The sequence below is a fragment of the Centruroides vittatus genome, unplaced genomic scaffold (genome assembly GCF_030686945.1).
Source record: "Centruroides vittatus isolate TY-2023 unplaced genomic scaffold, ASM3068694v2 contig_461, whole genome shotgun sequence".
NCBI lineage: Eukaryota > Metazoa > Arthropoda > Arachnida > Scorpiones > Buthidae > Centruroides > Centruroides vittatus.
This window is the reverse complement of record NW_027122257.1, coordinates 1,052,645-1,077,045: the sequence shown is the minus strand read 5'-3', so window position 1 is coordinate 1,077,045 and position 24,401 is coordinate 1,052,645. Positions and strand designations below refer to the sequence as shown.

General features: G+C 33.5%; 1 protein-coding gene and 2 long non-coding RNA genes across 3 annotated transcripts; 2 read left to right on the top strand and 1 right to left on the bottom strand.

Annotated features, from left to right (window-relative positions):
• The first annotated feature begins 7,519 nt into the window (after window positions 1–7,519).
• Window positions 7,520–19,924, top strand: LOC136977595 (rhomboid-related protein 2-like). Its single transcript, XM_067273124.1, has 10 exons — window positions 7,520–7,729; window positions 10,639–10,791; window positions 11,193–11,216; window positions 11,317–11,481; window positions 13,157–13,387; window positions 15,489–15,631; window positions 16,962–17,074; window positions 17,307–17,407; window positions 17,501–17,555; window positions 17,634–19,924. The coding sequence occupies exons 2-10, from the start codon at window positions 10,696–10,698 to the stop codon at window positions 17,864–17,866; spliced, it is 1,161 nt and encodes a 386-aa protein (XP_067129225.1). The 5' UTR covers window positions 7,520–7,729; window positions 10,639–10,695; the 3' UTR covers window positions 17,867–19,924.
• On the bottom strand, window positions 13,340–15,361 carry LOC136977597 (uncharacterized). Its single transcript, XR_010881113.1, has 3 exons — window positions 15,167–15,361; window positions 13,608–13,765; window positions 13,340–13,530 (listed from the first exon to the last, which is right to left on the bottom strand). It is a non-coding gene; the product is annotated as an uncharacterized lncRNA (long non-coding RNA).
• A 2,573-nt stretch (window positions 19,925–22,497) lies between the features above and the next one.
• LOC136977596 (uncharacterized) lies at window positions 22,498–23,839 on the top strand. Its single transcript, XR_010881112.1, has 3 exons — window positions 22,498–22,516; window positions 22,833–22,892; window positions 23,477–23,839. It is a non-coding gene; the product is annotated as an uncharacterized lncRNA (long non-coding RNA).
• Window positions 23,840–24,401: the final 562 nt, after the last annotated feature.

The following is a 24,401-nucleotide window of genomic DNA, read 5'->3' as shown; positions in this document are numbered from 1 at the left end:
TTAATATTTACTCTCAACTATATATGAAAATTAATGGAAAAATAATATATATAATTTATTTACTCTTTAATTTTGGCAATAGATTAATGTGGCCATTCTAAGTTCAAATTAAAATATTTCGATCTTAATTATGAAACAATTCCATAAGATCATATAGCCCACTATAAAAAATCCTGCAATAAGCTGATTAATTTTCACTGTAAAATAATTAAAAATGTGTGTGGCGCCATCTTTTAGGGTATTTTATTAAAATCTTTTTATATTATTAATTAAAATGGGAAAAAGGCTTCGTTTTCAGAGTAGAGACGAGTTTTGTAAAAAAAAAAAAAAAAAAAAAAATGCAAATGTTAATAACGAGTAAAATCTTAATTAGATCTTACCCCAATCGAGATATGACGCGTGACCGTCTTTATCTCCCCACCTCCTCGACTTTTAACCACCAAAATTTAATAGTATCGATGTCCAGAGTGGCCGTACACTAGAGTACTTAGGGTACGTCCCTCCACTTGTTTTTTTGGTCTGGTTTGCCCTTTTCCTAATCACGAAAGGGCCCCCCAAATTCCATTATTAACAAACAACAGAAAATTTGTGACTTCTAGTTTGTTTGTTTTATTAAGTTATGGCAACGCAATACTTGGGCGATCTGCCTAAGCGGGATGACTTTCGGGAGGTTTTTAAAGGTTTAACTGGCCCATATTCAGGCGTTACAGACGTGGAGAAAATCCGGAATACTCCACGTGGCCAGCCCATCCTGGCGGGGCACGAACTCACAACTGAACTCCCAGTGTTCAGGGAACGGAACCGCTTGGCCACTGGTGGGCCCATGACTTCTAGTCTATTCTGAGTATACATGCACGATAAACTAATGAACAATACTTGTTCATTGTCCCATGTAACTTCGTCGTATATTGACCAAAACTTGGCCTTGAAAACAAGGCTAAAAACAATCCTTGTTTTTAGCTTTGATTGCAACCAGTCCCACTTTGTGAGATCGCTGATTCGACTATAAATCACAGTGTGAAGCTTCTTGGAAATATGATGCCCTATTTATAGTCTGCGGGTGTCGCTGTCGGTGTCTCTAATACACAAACTTCCCTGCAAAATTTCAGAAATTTTCGATAAAAGACACGGGAGTTAATAAACTTCGAAGTAGGATAGGAAAACAAAATCGCGCCCCTATACACACTAATATTCATGCCATGGTCTTCTCATATATATCAAGGCGGTTCTTAGCCTCAAAAAGTGTCTGCCAGCCGACTGGCACGGTTTTGTAGCTAGGAGCGCTATTACAGGCTATGCCCATCTTCACATTTCAATGGAACCGTACTAGTTGAACACGTTTCCGGTAAAGTTGTTTCGCATAATTTTATTTGTATGAGTGCAAAAGCGAATAAGACAATAGTTGATTAATTAAGGATATAGGTTACATAAACTGATATGGTTTATTGCTTTGTACCACGTTACAAATCGACGAAAGGGAAGACACCCGGCCCCGGGTTTTTCCTTTCGGGTGTCTTCCCGGGTGTCTTCCCTTTCGTCGATTCATGGAATGACACGCCGCACCGTGTCATTTCATGAATAAAAAACATACACAGAGAAAATGCCAAAGGATGCTTGCTGCAGCCTAATGACAGGTAAGTTGGATGATGTGAAGAAAATAACACATGAAGAAAGTGGCGGATTTCTGCACAAGAGCACGAGGCGCACGCCTGGAGCCTCATAAATCAAGGGGCTTCAGAATTCAGCTCTCAAAATAAAACAATATTATTTTAATTTATTATTTTTCATAAAATAATTAATAATTTAGCAGTATTCCCTAAATTAAATTACCCTTAATTATTTACCAAACGATAGTGGAATCTATTATGATAATTTACAAATAAATTCTTTTTATTGTTCGTAGATTACTAGATTTTGTGTTTGTTACACTTATCTATTGAAACGTAATAATTCTTGTACCAATAAGTTTTCATTTTCATAATTAATATAATCTGAATATCAGCAACCTTTTAAATACAGCCAAGCAATTGTAATTTTATGTTGGTTAATTCAATGTTATTTCCCTGTTTCACGTTTTTTGGACCACCGGTATAGTGCCTATCAGAGTGAAAAACGTGCGCGTAGAATGCACATTGTAGGGTGTAGCGATAGTGATAATATTTAGACAGGGCTTCAAAATTGGGTTGCCCCCTCACCGATCTATTAATTTCAAGATTATGTAAAATATTACTTGTTAACCGCTGCCAAAAAATAGTGACAAGATAGATAAAGGTGTAAATTTAAACCACAAACCTGCATCAAAAAATATATTAAAAATATCTTAATCTAACATGTAATTATTCCTTTAAAAAACAATGAAGCTTTTTACCTTTAAATACAGTTGGCTTCATACATGTGGAAATGACAATTTTCGAATAAAGCATATTTTTACTATTTTATATTTTTAATAGCTAAAAATGATAAATTTTCTCAAGAGTAATGCGACAATAAATTATTTTTGGATTTTTTAAAAATTCTAACTTATATGTAATAATACATGGTATTCCACGGCCTGTAACAGCGCCCCTATCGACGTTATCATGAAACTGCCTTGGCAGACTCCAAACAATGGGATCGAGAAGCCAAGAACAGGCCTTAATATATGAGAAGGCCATGTTCATACATACAGAAAACCTCCCAAATTTTAACATTTTTCGATGTTTCGAGGACCTCCGAGTCGAGAAATAAAAAATTTGGAGGGGTCATTTTTTGATCATCGACATACCTTCCCTCTGTTATATATAGCAGCCGGGAAGGTAAAAAATAAAAATAGAAAACTTATTAATTTATGAAAGGTGAATAATTTAAGAGAGTTTTCATTTAAATAGTGTTTCAGGCATTTGTATATTTCACAGATTACAGAGAATAAATGTATCATTTATTTCTGAAAGGTAACACGACACATTTCCATTGAAATCAGACATAGGGTAACGTACTGTCTGCAGACATCGATTTGATTTTCGATATTATACCAGATAAGTGAACTGCATTTAAAAATATTTGCCTTGTTTTTTAATTTTATGTAATTTTAAGAATATTTCTAAACCTTTACGTTTTTTTTTCTTTTGTAAATCTTTCCGCCCAGTGGGCACTAAGAGGGCCTCTTATAACAAGCCCATTATGGGTTCGGCCAGGCCCACAATGGTGCGGCCGGGTGTTGAGGGACGGGGACCGACATATTCGGACGGACCACCCCCCGAAAAATTCCTGGAGATTTTTCGACCCGTCCGGATTCGATCCCGGGTCCCCCAGGGCGGCAGGCTGCTAACCTTGACCGCTCGGCCATCCGGCCAAACCTTTACGTTAGAAAACTGTCTAAATTTTAACCCATTTTCTTCAAAACAAGCTTTACTAATTGCTATTCATGCTGATGCTTTGCATAACTTCATACTTTACACTATGTACTCGTATTATTAAAAAATCCATCAAAGAGTTGCGTAACTTTTCCAGCAAAAAACACTAAGACATATAGCACAAAGTTAAAGTTGTGGCATCATATGTTACGAGATTTTGTTTAAAAAATAACTTTTATATTATGAATTGTTATAAAACGAGAAAAAGCTTAATTTTGATGGTAGAGATGAGTTTTATAAAAATTGCGAATGCTAATAACGAGTAAAATCTTCATAAGTCCGACCCCACTCGAGATATGACACGTGATCCCCTCTATTTCCCCACCTCCTCCACATTTAATTACTAGAATTTAACAGCATCAATGCCTTTATTCGTTTTGCCGTTTATCAATGCCCAAATTTATTTTCTTAACTATTCCCTCACCCTAAAATATTAAACAAAATACATGCACACTGAATTTTTTTGTTTTTATTTATTCTTTTATTTTTGACCTTTTAGGTTTAGGGGGTCTGAAAACATCGAGATTTTCAAAAACTCCGGAAAATTTATGGCAACATAACACATGGCTTATTTGCTAAGAGGACTGCCTCAGGGTGGTCTTTTATGAGAAACTGACCCCTATTTACGTGTTACTAACGTTAAGGAAATTTGATAAATTCCTCCTGATCAGGCGCGAACCCACGACCAGACTACCAATGTTCGACGGTTTTATCTACTTGGCCACTGGTGGGTGAAGATTACATTTTACACGATACTAGTAATTTCCCGTTTTATATACACAACAAGCCGGAAAATTAATACTCTTTACACGTATAAATTAAATGCAATATTGAAGATCTGCAATATTTTGAATGAAATGTTTGAAATTTTATGGCACTCCTATGAGAAATTCGTAGTATAGCGACTAGTTTAGAAGGTTGTGTTTTATGGCATCCAGAACAATTTTTATTATTCTGAATTAAGTTAATTTTTATGGCCTCCGTTCTATTTACAAATTGGGGGTTAACAAGCTTAAATTCTATCGATTTATTAAATTATTTTGTTGTTCCTGAGGTAACGAATTGTATTTACCAGTTTCGAATAGAATACAGTACTTATTTTTAGTATATAAATTGCAATAACATTGTCTAAAAGCTAGGACTAGGTAACTCGAGACTAATATTAATCGAATAATCATTAATTTGCGTGATGCAGAGTCGAACAGAAGTACATTGTTTTGCTTAAATTACCATTTCTATTTGAATTAATATTAATGCTATGCGCATTTTCATTATCAGTTTCTAAATTTAACTTCACAGTTACATGTGACAAAATCTTGGCTTTGAATTTATTCGCTCTCCATCGAAATTTAACGGTTTATTACTACGTTATAAAATTAACTGATTTATATAAATTTTGGGCATTATATGCAGGACCGGTTTTCCATCGAACAGCTTGGATGAACAGCATTCTAACTTAAATAAATAGAGGAAAATTGGCAGATTCCGGATGGAATTTGAATTCCAATTTCGCGGCCATCTTGCAGAAACAAGTCAACGGCGCAGCCATCTTGCAGAAACAATTATTTTCATAATTGGCTGCAATTTTCAAATTGCAGACCAATATATTCCCACTGTCGTCCATCTGCCTTCGTTAATCTCGAGAACAGAGTTAGATAGTAAAAATCGAGACCAGATACGGACTGGAAGTCACGTGATTAAAAAATTGCAGCCCGCCATTGTGACATTGTCACAATACGAGTAGATAACTGCTCGTTTCATTGATTGATATATATTATTTCGCTGGCCTTGTTTCTTATCTATATTTCCATTTGTATTATATAATAATTACATCACAATTCTTTCATAATATTTTATTTAGATACCAGGTTACAAGCATCTATACAAGTAAAATATTTCAGTAATAATGAAAAATAGTAGTAAACGGACAACTGAACACCAGATGCTTTACTTGTAAACGGAATGTGAATATAGTTATCATCACTCATGGCTTATCAAGCAAGCATTCGTAGCCCCAGAGCAATATAAACTTTGAATAATTAATATGGTCTACTGATTATGAAATTACATCTACAAGAGGCACAACTGTGGAAATTTGCATTGTATATTTCGACCGTGTTCACGATGTCATGTAACAATATCAGTCAAATGTATCTGAATTGTATACAGAGAATTGCACACCCTCGGAGAAAACGATATTCGGCAATTAAATAATTCTTCAGAAATCGACAATGACGTCACAAATTACGGCTCAGTGATGTCATTATCAATTTTTCTTTATGAAAATATTTCTTTCCTACTTTATCTAATTTGTGCTTCGTTGCAACCGTGTATCCAAGATCTAAACTAGAGGGGGTACTCATATTAGTTTCGAGGAAATGGGGAGGGAGAGGTCTGTGCTGTGTGTCTGTGAGTCAATTACTACACTTTAATTTTTCTTCTAGAGAGGGCAGCTGCCCTCCCCTGCCCCTCGGTATGGTCTTGTTTCGTTGGTTTTAGTTTTTCATATTTTCCTCTTTCAGCCCAGAGGACACTAAGAAGCCTTTTCCCGAATCGGTTATGGGTTCATCCGGGCTCACAATACATGATCAAAACCGATCGATTTTGATCAGACAGCTGACAGTCATATCGAAAACACTTCAGTCGAGATGTCGATATGGATTTTATCGATTTATCAATATTTTACCTTACTATTTGAGCAATGATTCGTTGTCTACGCGTGTTACAGATGTAATAACGCTATTTTTACGACCATTATATATTTTACAACAAAATGGCTACCGTTCCGACATACACGCGCCGCGTCGCTACGTCGCGTCGCGTACCTTGTCGAAGTAATAATAATAATAAATGTAAATCAAAATCTTCTTAATGTAAAAATGTTTAAAAATCTGCATCTGTATTATAAGAGATGTTTCAAAAAATTTCTTGCCACTTAATTTAAATTTACGTAAGGTGCACGCGTCGAGCGACGCGAATACACTTTTTACGAGCTATTAATTATATAAAAGAAGCCACAGATAAATATTTTTTAGTTTATTAAAAGGCACATTTTCGTTACTTTTAGACATTAAAATTAAAATAAAGAATATTTAAACGACGCTTAAATAAATAAATAAATAAATATAGTAGTAAGGCACGCTACGACGCGCGTTGGCATCACGTCGCGTCGCGTCGCTCCACCGTTTGTTGCTATTTACAATTAACACAATCAAACAATACCTCGTTTATTAATTTATGCAATAAAATTGCGTAAATGTAAATTAATTACTCACAGTTTTTTAATCTTTCTAATAATTTATTCTAAAGATATTAATTATTTTGTTTTTTCGCTCGAATTATTGCACGCGGCTTGCTATTTCTAGAGAGGAAGAGCATAAAAAAAAGGGAGAGAAATAGTGATGCGTATGACACTGCATTAAAAACATAAAAGAAAGAGAAAAAGTCAGGGATGTGGAAAAATGTCGAAAATAAATAAATAGAAAAGAAAATAAGAAAGCGGGAGGAAAATAAATTGTGAAAGCTTCACGGTAGAACGTGGCATTAAATAGCCATTTTTAATGTCGTTTTTCATACTTTTTTTCATTAAAAAAATAAGAAAAAATTCTTTTCAGAAAGAATTTCTGGAGATTTTCTCCCGAAAGAGATTTAAAACATTAATTTTCCGACAATATCTCGAGTGTTGTGAAGTCGAAAAGTTAATTTCTCAGCTAGATAGAGGCGAAATTTCATTTTTTAAAACACATTTCTCGAATTTTGAATTTAAAAAAGTCATATTTGAGTCGTTCCCTGAGTTTTTTTAACTGAAAAATTAACATTTTCGGCTAAATTAACGCGCAAACTCTCACTCGTAACGTTTAAACAACCGAAAAAAAGGAATAAAAATTAAATATAACACAGATATATAATTTTAAACAAATTTAAAAGCTGTTAAAACTTATAAATTATAATTATGTATAACACATTTTGGCAATCAGCTCGGTAATTAATTATAATTAACGATGCGGCAATGTAACGAGATGGCATCGTCCTGCTTTTCAGACCCATCCGACTTCCTTTCCCCCGCGCGCGCTAATGGACTTTCTATCCTCCCCTCCGGCACGCCGTGGACTCGGCCTCAGAACGTACACAATGGAGTATTGAGAAACCGGCTTCTCGCCAACCTCGGAGCATAATTTTTGGGGGTTTTAAACGTCGATCCCGTTCGTACAGCTGTACGTAAGTGTGACGTAAGCGTCGGAAGGGTCCTCGTCGTATGTACGTTAATTTGGCACAGGAAATTACACGAGAAAACCTAGAACTTACAGTGCATTGGATCGAGACATGCCTCGCTGAAGGTGAGTTAAGTCCAGCATATTAATTATTGAGTATCGAGAGGGGGAAGTGGAAGGAGGCACAGGTGGATACAAAGTGTACAAATTGCTAGAATGAATGAACTCGATAGACAAAAGCCGGTTTACTTTCCTGTAGATAGTCACGCCTCTTATGTTTCACGCACCGTCGGCCCAACACTTGCATCCATGCTGACTTAACAATTGTATGTAACTATACGTGCGCTAACACTGCACTGTTATATACATTATTACGTCAGTTTAATCCGTATTATATTAATTTTTCTATCTTCGATGACGTAATAATATGTATTGTTATGTCAGCTTAGTATCTATGCTGACGTAACAATGCATGCATAATACTACGATTGTTACGAATCTTATCGTGAGGGTTACATAATTAAATTCTTCGATACAGTCGGAGACTCGAGGGTAGAAGACATGAATAATTTACGAAATTTAAAGTCATTTTAGGCATAGAAATCTGTGAGAAATGCGTTTTAATCTAGAGATTGTTTAATAGACCGGATACAGTTGTAGTTTGACAGATGTTTCGAAGGATTTTATCATACAATATGTATCAAATGATCATCATAATCATCATTTCCTCATCTTTTTTTGGAATAAAAATATCATCACCACTCTCATGTAATTTAAAACTCGTGAAAAATTGAAGAAAGCATTAGAGTATACACACGAACAAGCGTTAAAGTTCGAAGGTAACACCTAAAAACGTCACCTTTTAACACCCTAAACACTTATTGTGTCGATATTTATATATTAAATAAATATTTATAAAATTTGTTCGAAGTTAAATGCAAAATAAACAAGCCCAACGCACTTTCGTTTTCTGACAGATGTTCACTACAACCCCTGATGATAATGCACTCCACTTATCATCATCATCATTGACCGAATACACTTATCTAATTTTATAACTATATAAAACTCTTTATAGGAGATATACACGGTTCAAATTTTGCCTTTTATCACGTACCGTTTGTGTGTCTGGCTGTATAAAATATTTATTAAGTTGTAAGTAAATTGCATAATAAGTAAGCGAATTTGCATCATTTATCTAAAAATAAATGGTCATAAATTATCCCCACTTTTTGATGATCGGGTTGAAAATATAACATTTAAATACTTATACACGGGTGGTAATTTTCTGCGTATAAACAGTATAAGGTTTCTTACTACAATAAAAAGAAATATTCGTATAAATATTTATAACAATCGAGGATGAGTAATAATTTATATCTTCTTTTAACGCTATTAAATTACCGTAATGTAAACAAATATTCAACACATCTGCCAAATTAGGTTGATGGATATTAAGTGGAAAAATCAACTTTACACTTCTCAAAGTTAATATTTATTTATTAGATTAATTAATTTCCAGATTAGAAAGTTAAATCCGTATTTTTATTCACTTCAAAGACTATTTTTTAATCATTTTTTATACGTTACGTCCATGTAAATTCTCGCAGTTCGACGTTAAAGGATCGAATCTTTAGTTAAAGTGTTCAGAGTAAAGATTTTTTATTTGGCATTTTTAATTTGAATAATTTTTCTTTTCTTTTTTTTTTAAATTTAGAAGGTCGCATTTTACATTAACGAGGAACTTTTTATGGCTCTTTTAACGACTCGCAATTTTGTCCTTGCCCGGTGGCCATTTTTGTATAAAGATTTTGATGGCCCATCTTTACAATTGGCCATTCGTATCTTGTTCGTTCACTTTTTACTGCTGTATTTTTTACACACTATATGATTTTAATCAGCAGCTTTTTTTGTAACGTCTTACATAATTGGAGCCTATAAACTGATCAGTAGCCACTCTTGTATGGTCTTATAGAACTGGAGCCTATAAACTTATCAGTAGCCACTCTTGTAAGGTCTTACATAATTGGAGCCTATAAACTGATCAGTAGTCACTCTTGTATGATCTTATAGAACTGGAGCCTATAAACTTATCAGTAGCCACTCTTGTAAGGTCTTATATAACTGGAGCCTATAAACTGATCAGTAGTCACTCTTGTAAAGTCTTACATAACTGGAGCCTATAAACTTATCAGTAGCCACTCTTGTAAGGTCTTATATAACTGGAGCCTATAAACTGACCAGTAGCAATTTCGTAGAGGCTTTTCTATAATTAGATCTTATAAACTGACCAGTAGCCAATTTCTCTCAAGTGTTCCTTAATCAGATTTCACAAACTGATTACACAGTTTTTCGAAGTGTGGAATTACATCATTTTATCATTGACCAATGACGACTTTTTACACCTTTTCATTATTTCTACACCATAATAATAACTTTATCAAGAACTTGCACGTTCACCTATTGTGGGGTTAGTGTCCAGTGACGAAGGTGAAAGTCATCTCATCTATTATAAAAACGATAGATTTTATTGTAGCTATTTATAAATTTTATTACTTAGCGGATATTTTTAGGCCACTCAAATGCTACAAGTCCAAATTGAGCGATTACACCATGTATTGGATTTTAATACACTTTCTCAGTAAACTAATTGCGAAATTCATTAATATTCAAATGGCTGGAGGAGAGTCGAGTATTGTTGTAACGACTCTTCCACCCCAAATAATCCCGTTTTGTCATTGCAAACTGGAATAATACACGAAGTAAATCTCTACAGATCCACATTTCTTCGGTTGTGATCGGATTTTAATATTGATCGCCGAAGCACCTCTGCAGATTTAATGAAGTCGAAGTAAAATATTCTAAGATGAAAGCGGGGGAAGGAGAGGTGTGTAAATTTAATCGTTCATTTTTCTGAAGTGCTGCCGAGATGCTGTAGAGATAACGACTTGTACTTGTATTCCGTTTGGAAATTAATTAATGCTATCCCCAGGGCATTTCTAATAATTTTTCTCCTTTTTTTTATGTCTTTACAGATTCGAAACTCGATACAAAAATGCCATTAAAAAGCAAAACGAATAAAAGCTGACGTTATGCTTCGAGAAATGATGAGATGGCCAGTGGCCATGTTTGAATCTGGAGACTTAGAAGAAGTGGAGTTAGAAGCTCACCATACCTTACTAAATGACGTATGAATATTTTATTACTTTCCTTCCTACTGCCTCTCGCTATTTTTATTTCTAAACTACACAATTTTTCACCTTTTTCTTTGTTTTTTTTCCTCCTCTTCACCTCCCAGCGAGGTAAGAAAACTTGAATTTTCGAAGTTGCGCGAGTGGCTGCTGTATTTGATTAGATTTTTTTTTTTTTTTGCCTTATTTTTCAATCGATTGGTATCTCTTCAATCCCCCAAGGAACCGGTAAACTGTTATTTACTTCTATAGCTCAAATTTGATTGTAAGAGTTATTCCCATTGGTCGATCTGCACTCGACAAATTGGATATGTTCCATCTTCCAGAAGAGATATCAAATTGTGTAGTTTGTAAAATTCTCTGAACTCGCTATTAATTTTCCTCTCTTGGTTTTTCAGAAGTGGAAGCAGCTTTTTGATAAGGTTGGTCGTCCTTATTTTTTATTATTTAAGCCCGTAGATTTGATACTAATTCGATTTGTTTCGCTTAACACCAGCTGCTGTATTACTTGTTTCTTTTTAGTTTGATCCGGAAGGGTTTGGCGAGATCCCCTGGGACGACTTTCTGGAAGCTTTAGAAAGTACGGAATTTCAGGAGGCTATAGAACCCAGGAAGAGGGAAATCTTGGCCATTAAAGCTGCCGAACAAAAAACTTCTTCCATCTCCTTCGAAGACTTCATTTCGGTAGTAAGTATCCTATTGTTATCACGTTCGTTTCGTCACAATAATACGTGCTGTTACGTCAACCTGACGTCGTTTTGCGCTTACATTTAAAAATATAGAGTGACGTCAAATCGATGAGTACGCACTGTTCTAACAGAGCGAATGTGTCTGTAAGCGATGCGACCTCGCGTCGTATATTCTAACAGTTGTTTATTATATTTCGTTATTATATTAATATATTTATCATTGTTTTATAGTTTTATTAATCGAAATATTTCTGCCTTTATCATATAAAAGTAGAAAATATAAGTGTGCGAGCCGAAGCGACGCGACGCGACGCGACGTCGCGTCGCGTCGCGTCGCTTCGGCTCGTACGCTTTAAACAGCTATCATTTTGTTCTAAACGGCCAACACAAAGGAGAAACAGTTTAACTTTCAAAAATAATATTATATTATATAAACGGCAGTCAAAAGCTGATGATAATCATTCATTGTAGGAAGATATAATGAAGAATTCTTCGAAATTTCAACAATTTCGTGTATACTCGTGCGCCGACGCGCCGTTCCTGTAAAAGTAGTAATAATAATTTTTTTTTTCAGACCCCACATCTAGCATATACGCGAATTGTTTAATTCATGAATATAAATTATTGTTTTAAATAAATATTTTTTATTTATGAGGAAATTATATGCGACGAGACGTCTCGTCGCGTACACAATCATGGTGTCGCGTCACGGCTGGTCGCATAATTGCCTATTCGAATGCATGAATTATATTTTGAAGCGTAACAAAAATATTAGATGATTGGTTTTGTCTACATACAACGTCGCAAGTAGAAAGAATATTTCGCAGCAACGAATGTTTGTTTAAATGTAGAGTGTGACGGACAGAGAAATAAAGCGTAAGTAAACCGTTCCATTGTTTCAAAGTGGCAATTTTTATTTAAAAAGTTCAATTATAATGCGTAAGAATCCGTAGCGTACACGTAAAATAGGAGACGATTATATACTAAAAATGCCCCGTAACGATCTCGTTTAAACGAGGAAAGGCGACGAGATGGTGATGTCATTTCCGGAATGAATATTTCACGCGTCATTTTCTGTCATAATACAAAATTTTCATCGATTGTGTTTTCGCTCCTTTATATTCAACAATGAAATAACAGAAGAAAAGCGCGTGAAGCCACGCAACAAAGCAAAAGATAGCGAAATTGATCACTTTTGCTTGAACATGACCATGTGAGCCCCTTATTTGCATTTTTGTTTGGCCACCATGTGGCTCTGTTTATCGTTTTGTTTGTTTACGTACCTGTCAAAAGTTCCTAACTATTGTAATTTGTAGTGTATACACGTGCGCTTTTATGGGGGGGAGTATAAACTGTTCGGTTTGACCACAGTTTTTTGTCACGAATTGCTTCATTACGAAGAAGTCTGCTCTACATTTCAAATTTATTTTATTTCGGAAAATTTTCTGAAATTGGCATTTACGGAAACACCCAGCATATTAATAATGTATCCATAGTCATAAAAGTCGTAGAGATCGAGATCTTATCTCGGTCTATATATAAATTAGAAACTTTAACACTTGTGTATCACGTGTGAGATCGTCTTATGCACGTAAATTTACACAGGTTAGCGAACTTTGGGGTATAACAACCAGTGCAAAGAAAGTACTTAAAAGTTATTCGTTTAATTTCAGATGAGTGGGAAGAGGACGAGGAGTTTTAAAATAGCTGTCCATCACAAAGATCGCGAGGTATGGAGCGAACACGATTTTCGTCTATTGACGTCAGAACCAGGTCTGTTCCATCGAATGGTTCACATAATAGCGCAAGAATTCCTTCCAGACGAGAGAGATCGTAAATACTATGCAGATAATTACAAATGCTGTCCTCCTCCTTTCTTTATCATCATTGTCACTTTAATGGAGGTAAATGTTTCCTGCATTTAATTAAATTCAATTCATTTCGTGACTCGCGATACTTAGTTTAGTAGTATTAATGCGATTTTGCGAATTATTTCGTTTAAAAGCCTCTAAACTTCATGTTTTCCCACTATACACGCCATTCATGCCTGTGAATTAAGCAACCCACAAATGATTTAATTAAAAAAATAAGGGTATTTTTAAATGAACACATAATAAATCCTACTACGTGAACCGTGATGTAAAATACATTCATTTCTGTGTGGATCCGAAGTGTATCCTTCACTTTACCTCCTTTTAAACTGAACCTATCCTTCAATATTTGGCTCCTTCCTGTATCAAAATGCCTGAAAACACGAACCCGTGTGTGATCTAAACCTGAAACTATTATTTATTATTCAGTTAGAATATTCGAAAATCGAAGGTTCGAACTCCTCGGACCTAAAGAATGTTTCATTCTATACATGATCGGAACCACATCTTTTATTCTTAAAGCGATCTTAGGTTAGAATATTAAATAACTTATTTTAAAAAATCTACTAACGAGTTGCATAACTTTCCCGGCGATAAAGTTAAAATTGTGTGTGACGCTATCTGTTACGAGACTTTATTAAAACTTTTTATACTATTAATAATTATTATTATAAAATGACAAAAAGCTTAATTTTGAGGGTAGAGACGAGTTTAATAAAAGATTGTAAATCCTAATAACGAATAAAATCTTCATTAAGTCCGATCCCACTCGAGATGCGACACATGACACCCCCTCTATCTCCCCACCCACTCGACCTTTAACCACCAAAATTTAACAGCATCAATAACCCAAATACACGAACCTCCCTCCAAAATTTCAGAAATTTTCGAAGAAAGGTACAGGGGTTATTATGCTTCAAAACGGGTGAACAAAATCGAGCCCCCACATACATACATTAATATCCATACACCCAGAAAAAAATCCCTGAATTTTTTATATTTTCTTGAATTCCTTGGTGCTTCAAGTTCTCTCGAGTCCAAAAATGTAAAAATCTTGGGGGTCATTTTATTACGATCGCCATACTTTTCTTCTGTTATATAACATCTGTAAAAGTAGTAATGGATTCGAACCCTTCTTGTGACAAAATTTAGGATCTACGATGTGTCTGTTAACAAAAATAGCCACTCAGTTTTAATGCAGAAACGTTGTAGTGTCCCAGCACACTGGAAATTCTTAGAAAAGAGACGAAAACTCATCTGCAAACTGATAAAAAGGTGTTATCCTGTATAATTTTATCTTCTCGCTAAGCATAAAAATAAGCGAGTTTACGAGCAATAACGTTCGAACTGTCGCAGTAAACCAAAGATTAATGAGTAAGAAAATGCTATTAGATAAGATGTTTGCATGTAAATATTTTCTGAAATTATTCTTTAGCATTTTTAAGGGGTGCAAACTGTAAAACAGAGCAACAAAATTTGATTTATTTGTATTTAAAAAACAAAAGAAAGTTGGCAAAACTTTCATCTCTAGAGACCAGGAACTTTTTACGGTTCCAATCTAAAGTTAAAATGGAAGAATTATCCGATTATCCGGGTTAAAAAAGCTTCTTTATGTCCGTCTTTTTCCTTCTTCGAATATAGATTTAAAGAACTAACGGAAATAGTTAAACTCTTCCATTCGAATTTATTTATTTAGTTTTTTTTTGTGTGTGATAAATTTAATCCAAAACTAAATTTATCCAATGAAAAAAACTAAAATTCAGGAAGAAATTGGAAATAAAATATTTATAGATAGAAAATGATAAAAATTACCATTTCAATTTATTTTTAGAGTTTTCCAGATTGCCTCTATTTTCTAGTTTAAAGATTCTTTCTGAAAATGGAATGGCGTCAATAATAATAAAAAACCAATCAAGACGTTTCGTTTAAAATTTTAAACCAAAGCTTCTAATTGGTCGCTCTTAAAATAGCCGGCGAATGAGCGAAACGTGCCAGTTACTTCACAGATTTAATTTCGAACCATTGGAGATTCGAAGAATGTCTATATTTTAAAAATTTAATTCGGCATTTTATGTTTACATATTTTATATAATTTATGTATAATTATTTATTTATATTATTTTATTTTTTGTAGTTAAGTGTTTTTATTTATTATACGGTGACGGTGGGAAGCATTACAAGTAAAGGACCAGTACCTATCGACAGCATGTTCATCTATCGTCCTGACAAAAGATCGCAATTTTGGCGTTTTATTTTTTATGTGGTGTTACATGCAGGGTAAGCATATTTGTGTATTTTTTACCTGCAAATTAATTATATATACACACAGACAAGAATCTAGACCTATACATACTATTTACAATAAATTTCCATACAGAATAAAACATATACTAATATAGAGTATATAGAGACACGGGATCGAATCCAAGTGAGCAATCCCGAAAATTTTTTCATGGGTGGTTTGTCCCGAATACGTCCTGCACTCCGTCCCATTGTGGGTCTGGCCGAATCCTTAATGGGCTTGATAAAGAGTGTCCATAAGACATAGAATTAAAAACCCAGACCGCTCAATTGTGGACCTTCCCAACCCGCGATGGGCTTTTCTAAACTCATTCCTCCCTGTGGGCATTAAGAGGGCTTTTTTAGCAAGTCCATTATGAGTTCGACTAGGCCTACAATGTGGCGGCCAGCTGGTGAGAAACGGGCCCCCAAAATTTATAATGTTTTCGACCCATCCTGATTCGATCTTGGGTACCTTAGAGTCGTAGGCTGCAATATTATAAACCGGTCGTTTCAACGATGATCCTGGAAAAAAGTTTGAGATGATAAGACAATCTAGAATTTTAGTATATTATTGTATAAGGGTCACTATTAAATCTAATGCAACAGAACATATAAACTACAATATATCTGTAATTCTCTAATGTACGGTTCTAATTTTCCCTCTTCATTTTTTTTTTTTTTTTTTTTTTTAAAATTCGTGAAAAAATGATTATTTTGTATCACTTTTATAAAGCGAATGCCAAATTTCAAGCATGTTTTCTGAGTTATAGGACCATTTCTTTTGTACATAATTTGTATAATAAAACTAAATTATCGTACGGTCGTTCTCGCTCAGTCACGCTTTACGTATCTTCAGATACTTAAGCCAGAACGTTAGCTTTCGAAATTATAGAATAAAATTCAAAATTGTATTCACGTCAAGGGACATTTCTAAATATCCGTTTCATCAAAATTTTTCATTGAATAAGCAAATTATATGTTATAAACTGCATTAATGACGAACCAATCAGGACGCTTCGTTTAAAATTTTAAACGAAAGCTTGTAATTGGTTTCATTTACAAAAAAATCAACCAATGAACGAAAACTTCTGATTATGTTACTGATTTTTTTAAAATTTTTTTCACTCAAATTCTCCCTCGTACGTCATACAAATTGATATTCATTAATATTTAAGTATTAACCTAGTTGAGGTGGTGGGTTTTTTTTCTGTTTGTAATCAACTTCGTCAGCTTGGTTCTTAGTTTCTTGTGTGTATTTATATACTGTACTTACAATTTTTTGTGTTGATCGAGTAAATAATTGCGAAAATTCTCGTATTTTCAGATGGATTCATTTAGTATTCAATTTATTGGTCCAGATTTTAGTAGGAATCCCATTAGAAATGGTCCACGGATCGCTTCGTATAGGTACAGTCTACATGGCTGGTGTTTTAGCGGGTAAATTTTTTTACATTTATAATTAAATAATATAACTAATGACATACAAATTCTGAAAAATACCCATTTTAATATTAGTTTGTATAACGATTACCAGATGTCGCTAGTAAGTATAATTAGCAAACGTTGCCATTTAGTTGAATATATGTTTATTTTTAATAATATTTAAACTAGGAAAAAACGTTTTATTAATGAAATATGTACTTCGTACTTAATGAAATCTCGTTTTCAGGTTCATTAGGTACTTCAGTCTTTGATAGAAAAGTTTACTTGGTTGGCGCTTCCGGGGGAGTGTATGCCCTTCTCGCCGCTCACCTAGCTAATGTAGTGTTGGTTAGTTTCTTTTGTACTTATTTCAGCATAATTTGCATATAGATTCGTCAAAACCTCCCTTCTGAATCGCAAACCAACCGATTTCTTTTACAGAATTACAATCAGATGGAACTCGGAATAGTGAGGTTAATTGGAATTTTTCTAGTGGGTAAGTACGAAAATTTTTTTATCTTTGAATATTCGAATGGCACGTGATCAGAATTTGTACATTTTTCTTCCCTCTTAGCCAGTGCAGACGTTGGCTTTGCAATTTACAATCGTTATTCCTTGGACTATCACGGAGCTCCCGTGTCGTATGTGGCGCATCTGACAGGTGCCTTGGCAGGTTTGACTATAGGATTGTTGGTTTTGAAGAATTTCGAACAAAAGTTGCACGAGCAAGTGATGTGGTGGATTGCTCTCGGTGTTTATGCCGCATGCACGCTCTTCGCTGTACTTTGCAACGTCTTCGCCGACTGAAGCGCACTCAGGGATCACTAAAGCAATACACCAGATGATTTCAAAATACCCGCAATAGAATATCGTTGTATCTATCATAATTTTAATATTTATCCCAAATATATATGTATATAAACTCGCATTAGCAAATATTAACTCCGGTATAATTTTTTAATTAATTAACTCGATTTAAGATTTACGAAACGTGTCCGTTATCAAGATGGCGACGGCCTTACGGTACGTTAAGTTTACTTATTTCGTCTTTACCATTTTATGGGAGGGTTTCGTTTAAGATTCAGCATTTTAAAACCTATGGAAGGCGTAGAGAGTTAGAGGATAATTTTAATTTTTAAACTTCGAACTTTTCGGATTGCTACAAAAATTGATTTTTGTAATCCGTATGGTGGAAATATTCTTCTGACTTAACTCATTCACAATGATGTAAATATCATATTTAATATTTGGGCCAATTCGAAGGATGCCCGCCCATACATGTGATGCATTTCATATCTTTAATGTTTACATATAATGAAGTATTCATATCCTACAGAATCTGTACTCATCCATGCCACTTAAACCATCCAGACTGGCTGATTTGCATATCTGCTTTTGTTATAAATGGGAAGATAGTTCAAGGTTAAAGTGATAAAGTTATCACTGAAAAGCTGATCTTGAATGCTAATGTAAAATTCTCCTTGATCCCCCGATTACCGTAGATTTCGAGATTAAACTAGACATAAATTACTCAAGTCCTGCAGTTAGGATTATTTATAGATGACACCCTACAAAGTAAGGATTCTTTCCTCTTTCCTGGCATTAAAAATGTGGCAGCGAGTTGTGTAATTTCCCAGAAAAAGTTAAAATTGTGTGTAGCTCCATCTGTTACGAATTTTACTAAAAATTCTTATTATAAAATAGCACAAAACTTAATTTTCGGGGTTTAGACAAGTTTTATAAAAAAAAAAAAAAATTGTAAATGCTAATGGGTAAAATCCGATCTATCTCGAGATATAACACACGACCTCGTCTATCTCCCCACTCCCTCGACCTTCAACCAACAAAATTTAATAGTGTTAATGTCCGTAATACAAAAACATCCCTGCAAAATTTCAGAAATTTTCGACAAAAGACACAGGAGTTATTAAGTTTCAAAGTGGGTGCCAGCAACACGCTAACATCCATACATACGGGAACACCCCCAACATTTTCTTTTGCATTTCTGGACGTTTCCAAGTCCTCCGATTCCAAAATGTAAAAATCTTAGGGGGCATTCTTTCCCTCTGTTACATACAAGCTGGGAAAGTAAACACCGAAACAGGCCCGGGCGGGCACATCAGGAAACCTTAATTAAGAATTTGATTAAAGATTTGTATACAAAGGCCGATATGCAAAGCGTCTTTAACCTTTCAACACGAAGACCAATCAAGCTCAAAAATCTGATTGCTGATTTCTTCTCTTTGCCAATTTACAAGAAACAACGGAACCTATTCCAGTCCACTAAAAAGAATTTTGTTTTTCTTCAAATATTGCCTTAATTTATAACGAAGAAATTATTAATTTATTACTATTTATTAAATGCTATTTTCATTTTTTATTTAATAATATATAAATAAATATATTTATATATATATATATACATATATATGCTTTTATAAAATTTTAAGAAATTGTATATTTTATATTTTAAAAAAAAGAAATTGTGCGTGTAAGTTTTTTAAATTGCTTGTTAAATGTGTAATATATTTTGTTGCCGATTAAATTAAGCAAGAAGTAAAAACAAAAATGTTACATGTATGACGCAAAATTCGCTTTTCAACGAGTGATTGGAACTTGTCACGTGATTTGTTTGTGATTATGTGAGGTGATTTGTGAGGTGATATTTTTGTGAATTGACTGTCTTTCGAGACAATCAAGAATGGCATAAAAAATCTGCAATATCTGGAAAATATATCAAGAGTATCGTTTTGAAAATTACCTCCGATTGTACTTTCAACTATGATCATACAAAAAAAAAAAAAAAAACAAAATAATAATAAAATAAACTATTTTTACCTTTATTACAATAAAAATCTTTCGATATTTAGTCTCTTGTCTATTTATATTTAGATAAACATATACTTTTATGTTTCTCATGCAGACAGACATACCTGGTGGGGTTAAATATATATATATATATATATATATTATTTCTTTATTGATGAAACAATAACGTCAGAATAATGTGACACGCTGTCAAAATCGACTGTCCAACGGCTATTGTTTCTTTACAAGCTTTTGTTGTCTTATATAATGAACATCCTTTGATGATAAAACTCCCACTTTTTCGTGTTTTTATAGGAATAACACCAATTGTGAGAGTTCTGTAAGATTGCAAAGCTACAAAAATTGCTGTTAAGTTGCCAAAATTTTAAATATTAACATATTTGTGAAAAGAAAAATTTGAATTTAATTTAAATTCTATTGGTAAATATGAATAGCAAATAATCATTTCGCTGGGGAACGAACGTTATTAATTTCAATGCAGTGTTATAATTTTTACTAGCAACTCGCATTGATTGAAAACCTGCCAGCGCAAATGGCAATAACAATTGCATTGCTGGAAGGGCAGCCTGTCTGGCAGTAGGAATATTTGCATTGTTGTAAATATATCCATTGCAAGAATAACGATGTTTTTCTGATAGTAGAAACATTTAAATTATTATAAGTAAACTTACATCAGTTGCAGCAATAGTGTAAAATATTTTAACATATGCAAACGTTAATTAAAAATGTACGTTATGATACGTAGTAGAATCATAAATATAAACATAACCAGAATTGAGTGTAATACATCAAAGTTTAAACTTTTAATTAAAATCATTATATATTTCTCAACAAAATGAGGGAATAATACATTATAAGCAGTAGAAAACCCTTGATAATCTCAATTTATAGATGCCACAAAGATATGGTTATAACAGTTCATGTGATCACACATCCTACTAGAGATGTTTTTTTGTTTTAATTAATTTTTTTTATATTTTCGTAATAAAAAAATACTCTAACTTTGTTTGTTTTAAAAAAATAATTCTATAGATTTCGATTGTGGAATTTTTAGCGATTTTGAGGGTAATTTACAGAATATTTGGGAATTATTCTGATTAAACCAGGCTCCTCTTTGTCATTTTAAAGAAATTTACAGAATTTTAAAGGGGATTTTAGAAATTTTGTATTATTACAGCCTTGGATTTTTATGAACTTTCGGATTTAAAGTACTAAACTTCTTTTAATTTTACATTCTTCTCGGTAAAATCAAGAAAACGGTAAAGTACATAAAGGTTATCTGTTCAAAAGAACGATGTCGTCAACCGACTCAATGAAATTATAATAAAGCAATTACGTGTAAGGAGTGATAAACTGCAATTACCGATCAAAACTAAGACGAAACGTCTAAATACAATTATATCAGTAATTACCTACTAAACGTTACCTAAGGCGCTTGGCATTCATTAGAAATTAACTCGGATCTCATTAACGTAACAACTTGTGTAATTACGTTTAACGTAAAGTCAAAATATGCAAAATTTACTTTATTCTAAAACCCTGCAACGTAAACTTTCTAGTGTTGTGGGGTAGGTAATTAGCCAGTGAAACTGGAGTGAGGGTGTTGTTTTTTTGGGGGGTCTGTTAAAAGAAAAAGAATTTCCTCTGGATGCCTTGAAGATCGAGTGGCATTTGGAGATTTCTAAACGTCAACAAATTAGCCAAAAATAAAAAAAGAGCCGCTAAATGCGAAGATTTTCTGTAAAGTGAGTAGAAATTCAAAGTAGTCAGTGTCAAAGTGCACTTAAAGTGTTTTATCGCCTTCAGCACCTGTTAGAGGCCGTACAGAATAAATTTTAAGGCAATTAAGATCGTTGTCCTAAAATATACCTTAAAAACGCGATTATCTATGTAAACTACGTTAATCTAATACTTAAAATACGTAAAGAAATTCTAAATAGATAAGAAAAATGGGTAATTTAGAGAAGGTAGATAACGTGGAGCGGAAATTGCTGGAGGGTAATAGATGATAATGATAATAAAGTAGTGAATATAGAACTTAGTTTTTAGTAAAATTTTCTGAGAGTTTAACCTAAAAATCACACAAACTTAGTTTAAAATATATACCACGGAATAACATACTGTAAAAAGAATGGCATGTGCAGAGGTGGCAAACGGAGATGGCGTAAAAATATTCCACAAATTGAGATATATAGGCTATAATATAACTTCACACCCTCAACCTTAGGAAAATCTCTTAAAAAATAAATTAATTAAGAAATTAAATTAGAATTTATCGGTGTAATTATCGAGTTGCATTGTAATGAAAATTCGAGTTGTAGAAAATATCTGCAACTCGAATTTTCCGAGATAAAAATCTTCTGCAAGACATAAAAATGAAGATAAAAACGAATAAAACTTTGAAGGAAAATTATCGAGTATGAACTGTTTATAATTTGCAAAAAGGAGGGGTCTTTTTTGAAAAAGTAAGTAAAGCGATATTTCTGTTTGCATCTTCATTCGTGGATCATATGACAACGTATGCACAGCTGTGCTTATTGACCAATCGTTAGCTAGATTGACATTTCCTGAACATTTAAATAACCTCTTATCGGCGACAACACAACTGGAATTATAACAAGGTGATTGGTAAGTTCTTGAGCTTCTCTCACTAGAATTTCTTCTATTTTTATTTCGATTTTCATTTTTTAATTTATTTATTTGAACGTCTCGGCTGTTGCATGCAATACTAAATTAGTTGTTGCTTTAAGCAAGAATTTAATGCAACTTTTCTTTTTATTCTGGAGATAATTGTGCATCGATCAACTTCGTTTCTTTTCAAATTCAAAAATTTTGGTTTTAAAATTATTAATTTTTATTTTTTCTACGTTGAAAAGGCAATATTTTATAAATATTTTAAATTAATTAATATTAAACATTTTCCTTCTTTTCGCTTTTCCCGCAGAACTTGTGGTGATAAATATGAGCACGTGGATCCTCATCTGCATCTTTTGCAGTTTATTCGGTAGGTATCGTTTGTAAAATTAGAATTAGATCAGAATTTACGATTAAAAACTCAAAAATAACGCTCTATGACGTAACTAAGGATGGAATTTAATCGATTAAACTCAGTCTTAACAATAGAATAACATCTTATCAACCGGTCAGCCGCGACCCCCAAAAGCTTACTCAAATAATTCCAAGCTCCGTCGAAGGTTAGGAAATGATATATCAACACGTATTTCTTATAATTAGTAACATATATAGACATACTAACTGATAAATTGAGGTAAACTCGTGAAATTCTAGCCTTTAACCAGTTAGCCATATAATTATAGAATAAAACCTGTCTATAACGGACGGTTAGGCATATGCAATATACTGAAGTAGCTAAGAGTGACAAAGCACGTGACTATTCCGCGGGGGTGAAGTCTCTTTGTCACCTGTAAAGTTAAAGGTCACCCAAACGGAAGTCACTAATAAGTGAGAACGAGACTTGAGTGAAGCTTTAACTTCCTCTTCAATCCCCAACGAGGTCTACACACAAAATTTGATTTTTAAATCGTACTTTCGATTATTAACTTTAAACAAAAAATTAAATTGTTTCAGCTATAACCACGCCTGCGTTAACTACCAAAGAAAACGAAGATAAGGGTCGGATTAGTCACGTGGTACAATGGTCACGAAACAGGAGCAAAATTTTCGACCAGAAGCCGGCCAATTGCTGCCAAAATAATAAAAACGTGGCAGAATTTACTGACTGCAACTGTGTTAAGTTATCAAAGTACTGAAAGAATTTACGAAATTTTGAAAAGTTTAGCGAGGAATTGGAGGAGAAATGGCAACGTTTTAGAGAAGAGGAGAGATCTTTCACCTGTTTTGACGTTCCTAAAAATGAATTCGTTCCTCAAGTATTCGAAACAGAAACCGAATCACTCCATAATCCACTTTGGAAAGAGAATAAACCGTCGTGGAAGCTCTAAAATATAAATAAATAAATAAATAATTCTGAAATTACTGTTTAATCAATGAAAAACTGTAAATAAAAGAAACATATGTATATTTTGAACACGAGCGTTAATTGAAATGTAACGTAATTAATTTATGAATAAAGTTAAGTATATAAAATTATCGAAGTTCTCAGATGATTACTCAACCGGTAGACCCCCGAACTCCCAGCAAATTCTTTCATAATGCCAAGCTCTTATACGTCGATAAAAGGTTGGAAACTGGCACAGATACTAAATTTCGATCTGAAAATGAGATTTGATTAAGAAGTTACCCACAAATTTAATATTATTTCGAATTATAAAGCATTTAATGTACATATTTATGGTGTAAATATACGAAAACTTGTTCTCTGTATTCAGTTAAATGCCAATTTTGCAGTAAAATGATGCGAAATTTTACTATTTTAAATTCAATTTACGTGGTAATAGGAATAATTTATATATTTTACAATATTTACAAGGAAAATTTTAAGTTTTTAGAGCGAGAACGTAGCTTTAAAGGATAAAATTCCTGTTGTAAGTTC